The 7,321-nt window shown below is 36.7% G+C and overlaps 1 protein-coding gene across 1 annotated transcript; it reads left to right on the top strand.

The window, feature by feature from the left end:
- The first annotated feature begins 2,339 nt into the window (after window positions 1–2,339).
- LOC131938983 (G-protein coupled receptor dmsr-1-like) lies at window positions 2,340–4,155 on the top strand. The gene has a single exon (XM_059297232.1). The coding sequence runs from the start codon at window positions 2,340–2,342 to the stop codon at window positions 3,477–3,479; it is 1,140 nt and encodes a 379-aa protein (XP_059153215.1). The 3' UTR covers window positions 3,480–4,155.
- The last annotated feature ends 3,166 nt before the right edge of the window (window positions 4,156–7,321 follow it).

The following is a 7,321-nucleotide window of genomic DNA, read 5'->3' as shown; positions in this document are numbered from 1 at the left end:
GTTTAGCGTTGTTTTGGACTATACCGGCTAGGTCGAGAGGGAGAGAGGGTGATTGGCGAAGAGAGAGAGAGGGGGGGGGGGAGGAGACAAAGATCCCGGCAACCGAAGAGAGAGAGAAAGAGATCTCGGCAAGAGATTTCGGCAACCCAAGAGAGAGAGAGAGATCTCGGCAAGAGATTTCGGCAACCCAAGAGAGAGAGAGAGATCTCGGCATCTGAAGATATATATATATATATATATATATATATATATATATATATATATATATATATATATATATATATATATATATATATATACATCCTAGCAGCCCAAGATCTTTTCAACATTCTAATACCTAGGTACGCGCACCTATGATCATGTATCTAAGGGTGTATATTGTCCCCGAAGGCAAAATGCAGTCGTATCAAAAGACCTATGAACATGCCGAAATGTAAAAAAAGAAAATTCCTGTAGTTTCTACGGCAGCTGAATATCTCCGTACTTTTTGTGCTGAATCTTCAGTTTTGTTGATAATGGAATCAACTAATTATGTATGCATTAAGCTTTATAATTATCATTATAAGTAATTATTTCTCCGCTAAATGTGTTTTTATACGTACAAAACGCGCATGTTAATTATGTTGTATAATTAATTAATGGCGCTTTAGGGCCATTAAGAAAAGCAGATCTAATTCGTTAAGAGAAATGTAAATGTTTAATTGTAATTAGTTTAACGAAATTAAATCCAGCCCGGAGGTGAATCTTATTGTGTTGTCTTAGAATGTATGTCATGGCTATACTAATTACCTTTTTTTTACTGCGTAACTTTTTTTTATTTTTGCTGAATTGTAAATTTGGGTTGGTTTTTTTTTTTTTTTTTTTTTTTGACTTTTTTTTGAGTTTTGCTGCTAAAGATTTTAGGTGGAGCTTTCTTTATTTTGCAGTTTTTATCTTACCTTTTCTAACAGTAAAAATAACACATGACAAAATGCTTTTCTTTTTAACCTCTATCTGACTTCCCCCCCCCCCCCTTACCTTTTTAGCACTAAGTAACCTTTTTTGTAATTTGATATAGCTTTTATAAAAATGTTTTCTCTTGATAAAAAAAAAAATATGCGTGTACTGGATGAACGTTTCTATATTAATCGAGTTATCGCCCTTATCGGCGTTAGTCCAATTAAAACACCAGCAAAAAGGGACACGATGATTTACGATAAAACCGGATGTGGAATTAATTCCCCTGATTTAGGATCACTCTCAGGGCGGTGGGAGTTCTCCACACCGCCCGGTGGGCTGGCTGAGTTAAGAATTAGGTCCTCCATTTTTTATTTACAATCTTACCCATTTTATTACCTCCCTTGGGGGTACACATTAATTATAGAGTCGCTTCCCTTTTTATTGCTTAGACTAAACGGTCGTTAAATGAAGTTAATTCGTGAAATATGCATTCAAATATCTATTAAAGTGAACCGGACGGATTAATTTTCAATTTCACTTTAGCATCGTATAACGGGGTTTCCTAAACTATATATGTTTATATTTATATTATGCAATGTAGGCTTTACATATAACATATAATTATATTTACATTATATATATATATATATATATATATATATATATATATATATATATATATATATATATATATCATATACCTATATGTACATGTGAAATATTATTTCATATATAAATATATATATAAATATATATATATATATATATATATATATATATATATATATATATATATATATATATATTATATATATGTATATTTATATATATATATATAATACTTATACATAAATATTATTACTGTCTGGTGATAAGTTTCCTTTAACAACTAACCCCTGACCTTGACCTATTTATCGTTACAGACGTAACTGATGGCGATTACGTTCAAGAGACGACCATCTTGGATCACCAAAAGACTTTACCTGCTCCGGAACCAAGGGAAGACAACTGAAGGATTACTGGAGAACAAATGTCTGTTGCATCGAGTCTGCTGTGTTAGGTCCCTTTTGGTCCTCACTGCTAACAAATACTTCGGATTCTTCTAAGTACATGGGATTCTTCGTCTTGGCTTTTAATTTACGGAATATTGGATTTTGAAATTTGAAGCCAGATTTCTAAAACATTTAAATGCGTGTGTATTACAAATCTCTTTGTTAGATAAAGGGATAATTTATAGTTTAATAATTAAAAACAAAAACAAATATTATGTACGAACTGGATAATAATTTAACAACACAAAAGTATAATTTAAAAACAACAAATGTTATGTACTGACTGGATAGTAATTTGACAAAAAAAATAATTTACGCTTTTTAAATTTTGATAAGATTAAAGTAACAATGGCTTACACATTGGATCGGAACTACACCACGCCCTTCATCAACATGGGCGTCACCACCGTCGGCCTGACCACCGCCTCTTTCCTCAACTTCTCCGAGGAGAAGACGGGGCTGGAGCACTTCGCTGAGGCGTACCGCCCAATGCACGGGGTTATCGCCCCCATCATCTGCGTTCTGGGCATCATCGCCAACTGCCTCAACATCGTGGTACTCACGCGGAAAAACATGATCTCCCCCACCAACGTCCTCCTCACCTGGCTCGCCATCTCCGACGGCTTGACCATGATGGCGTACCTCCCCTACGCCATCCTCAACTACCACGTCTTCGCTAAAGACGACGCTTCCCCTCTCAGCAACGCCCGGTTCATCATGTTCTTCGCCATCTTCAGCGTGGTGGTCCACAGTATATCCATATGGTTAACCGTGTCCCTAGCCGTGTTTAGATACGTCTTCATTAGATACCCACGGAGAGGAGCTAAAATGTGCAGCACGTACCGAGCTAAGCTCACCGTTTTCATCGTCTGCGTCGTCGTTACCTTAGTCTGCATCCCCAACTCCGTCAGCTACAGGTTCGAGACCAACCTAACCGCTAAAAACCAAACCTCGTGGTTTATCGACGTGAGGAAGGACACCCCAGGCTACCAGTTCCTGAAGAACTTCAATCTCTGGATACAAGCCATCCTTGTCAAGCTGCTTCCGTGTCTTCTGCTAGCGGTGCTCAGTATCCTACTCATCAAACAGATGAAAGACGCGGAGAAACGAAGAAAAAAATTAATGAACAAAAACAGTTCCAAAGTCGAAGACGACTCCCGCCGCCATAGAAAAACTAACAGGACAACTCGAATGCTTGTCGTGGTTGTCGCCCTGTTCGTTCTCACCGAAACCCCACAGGGGATTCTTCAGCTTCTTGGAGGCATCATTGAAAGCTTCTTCGTCAAGGTCTACGGACCGCTTGGGGACTTAATGGACTCGCTTGCCTTGTTCAACAATGGCATAAACTTCGTGCTGTACTGCACCATGAGTAAACACTTTAGGGACACTTTTATTAAGATTTTTCTCAGTGACATCGTCAAGGCCACGAGCGTGAGGAGCGAAGGTCAGATGATGACCGCGAGGACGACTCGGGTCTCGGAAGTGTGAGTCGATGTGTGTCGTGGGATAAGTTCTATTTAAACTTTACAAGCGTTGTGGGGAAGTTCTGTTAAAACTTTACCAGCGTTGTATGGCAGTTCTCTTTGAACTTTACCAGCGTTGTGGGGAAGTTCTCTTTGAACTTTACCAGCGCTGTAGTGTGGTTCTATTTAAACTTTACCAGGTTGGAGTGAATTTCTATTTGAACTTTACCAGCGTTCTAGTGATCTTTAAACTTGACCAACGTTGAAATGAGGTCCTCTTTAAACTTTACCAGTGTTAGTGATTTAGCTTGAAACTTTACACCTTCTTTGAGAAGCCTGCTTTCATCTATACTAACGTGAACTTAAAGTTTGCTTTATATTTTACACCTACAAAGTGAGGTTTACTTTCATCTATACCTACGTTAAAATAAAATTCATTTTCAACGTTACCAACGTTTAAGCCAAGCTATTCCCAAAATATATGCTTGTGGCGTTACACATGTCATGAAATGCTTCAAAGTGAGACACTATCAATTTTATTTAATCAAAGCTGTATGCGCGTCACATTTAACTGATGGTGTGGAGTTTTATTGGATTCTTCAGTAACTACATCGATGGACTTAGTCAATCACTCAACAAAGTTTCTTGAAAATATAAGGCGTTTGTGTGTCAGACACATATTAGTGTGTCTGCCACATATAAGTGGGACTGACACATATTTGTGTGTCAGACATATATTTGTGTGTCTCCTACATATAAGTGGGACTAACACATATTTGTGTCAGACACACATATTTGTGTGTCTGCCATATATAAGTGGGACTGACACATATTTGTGTGTCAGACATATATTTGAATGTCGGACACATATTTGAATGTCGTACACATGTTTGTGTGTCGAACACATATTTGTGTGTCGGACAAATATTTGTGTCGGACACATGTTAGTGTATCAGAACCCTATTTCTGAATCCGACACAGTGCGTCATACAATTCTGCTTGAACATGAGTACTGCCTGTAGCTAGCAAAGATTTACAACTATATCACAGACCACTAGACCCCCCCCCCCCCCACCTCAGTAGATCCTGTAGACCCCTGCTTGACCCCCCCTCCCCCCACCCCACATACTAACTAACCTAAACATCAATTTTGAAACACTACAACTGTGTGGCGTGGTCTTGCTGTGAAGAACACTGTAAATAGAAATTGGTTTGTTAGAATTTTATGCCTTAATTATCTCTCTTGTTCGTCTTTGTGGGTGTTTAACGACACACTGTTTAAACACAACCCTTGTGAACTCAGTTTTTAACTTATTAAACATCATGTCTAATACTTTTGTAACAGCGTTGGTCATTGGTTGTAATGGAAATGTCTAAAAATATCGACCAACCAATGTAGGTTTGGGTCTTTCAAACCAGAAAATGTGCTTACGTTGTAAATATAACATTTGGTGTATATGTGATAAGGAATAGGACGTAAAAGTGATTTTATATACAGCCTAATATAGATGTAGTAAAGTATGCTGTTGTATATAATATAACTTTGATGTGGTATATCTGTAGCATATGATGTATATGGTATATAGTGTAATATTATATGTATGAGGAGTATGTTAAGTTGTGGACACATGAAACAAAGTATGTAACTGTAATGAAAAGAAATATAAAAGACTTAATCAAATGAATGAGGATCATAAGTATAGCTTGTTTGCTAACATTAAAGTCTCGAGTTCGGGTCCTTGGATAGAGTTGTAGCACGTTCCTGAGTTCACCCAGCTCTAATGGCTGCTGGAAGTTAGATAAAGTAAAGGTGGCTGGGCATAGTGCTGACCGCACTATCCTTTCATACGCGGAGGTCATAACACAAAACTGGTGAACTCTGATTCTTCTTCGCCGTGGGGAACCAGGTCCAGAAGAAACATTTACTTTACATTTACAACCGTCAAGTAATTAATTGTATTAAATGGTACTAATGACAGATGTATATGTGGAAGATATTGACTGTCGATCGTGATGTAAATTTTACACATGTATCAGATTGTAATATCGTGAGAGTATTTGACGTACTAAATGTTGACATACTCTTTGTATGACACTTAATGCACGCTATATGCGTGCGTGTTTGTGTATGTGTTGCTGACTATATATATATATATGTGTGTGTGTGTGTGTGTGTATGTGTGTTTGTGTGTTTGTGTGTGCGTGTGTGTGTTTGTAAATACATGCATTATCACATTGTAATTTATAAAAACAATTATATAAAGTATACCGAGACATAAAGTAAAAAGTATTTAATATTCAATAATATACATAATTATCTTCTAAAGAAAAAGAAAGCTAAATCGAGAAAACTTAATCGAACCGAGAAAACGGAAGTTCGTTTCTAAGTAAAGTCAACCAAACGATTCATTATTGGAAAGAGTCTACAAGAACTATTGAAAGAGCACTTAGATCAATCGTGATACGAATTTACCATGTAGAGCTGTTTGCATTAGCTTTGAGAGAAGTCTGCAGCAACCTCTTTATAAAGATTCTTTAAACTAAACACTCATTCACACACACACACACACACACGCATCTGCTCGTAAGCACACACATCCATCCACACACACACACATCCTTCTGTAAGCACACACTAACATCTACTCACACACACACCACCGCCCTTAAGCACACACACACATCCACCAAAACACACACACGCACATGCGCCCTTAAGCACACACTCACATACATCCACACACACATACGCCCGTAAACACACACCCACATACACACACACACACCCGCCAGTAAACACACATGCTCACTTCCACGCGCACATCTACACTGCTCACGATTGATTTGAGGTCCTCCAGAGGACAACATCAACATTATACGCGTCTAGCACTACTCCAAGCGTCGAGTGACTCTTGTGGTAATAGCACAATAAACAAGGCTACTTTGTGCTTGCTGACTCTCGAATTGAATCTATAACAGTTGTCTGTAAGTACGGACAAAAGATCATACATTACCTGATTTTACTTCAGATGTTTACAGATAAACTTCTGATCATACATTAGCTGATTTTACTTGAGATCTTTACAGATAAACTTCTGATCATACATTAGCTGATTTTACTTGAGATCTTTACAGATAAAACTTCTGATCATACATTAGCTTTTTTACTTGAGATCTTTACAGATAAAACTTCTGATCATACATTAGCTGATTTTACTTGAGATCTTTACAGATAAACTTCTGATCATACATTAGCTGATTTTACTTGAGATCTTTACAGATAAACTTCTGATCATACATTAGCTGATTTTACTTGAGATCTTTACAGATAAACTTCTGATCATACATTAGCTGATTTTACTTGAGATCTTTACAGATAAAAGTTCTGATCATACATTAGCTTTTTTACTTGAAATCTTTACAGATAAAACATCTGATCATACATTAGCTTTTTTTACTTGAGATCTTTACAGATAAAACTTCTGATCATACATTAGCTTTTTTACTTGAAATCTTTACAGATAAAACATCTGATCATACATTAGCTTTTTTTACTTGAGATCTTTACAGATAAAACTTCTGATCATACATTAGCTTTTTTACTTGAGATCTTTACAGATAAAACTTCTGATCATACATTAGCTTTTTTTACTTGAGATCTTTACAGATAAACTTCTGATCATACATTAGCTTTTTTTACTTGAGAACTTTACAGATAAAACATCTGATCATACATTAGCTTTTTTTACTTGAGATCTTTACAGATATACATCAAACATAGCTGATTTTACTTGAGAACTTTACAGATAAAACATCTGATCATACATTAGCTGTTTTTACCTGAGATCTTTACAGATAAACATCAAA

This window comes from Physella acuta, unplaced genomic scaffold (genome assembly GCF_028476545.2).
Source record: "Physella acuta isolate Inbredline_101_S28 unplaced genomic scaffold, ASM2847654v3 ptg000261l, whole genome shotgun sequence".
NCBI lineage: Eukaryota > Metazoa > Mollusca > Gastropoda > Physidae > Physella > Physella acuta.
This window is presented reverse-complemented; position numbering and strand designations above follow the sequence as displayed.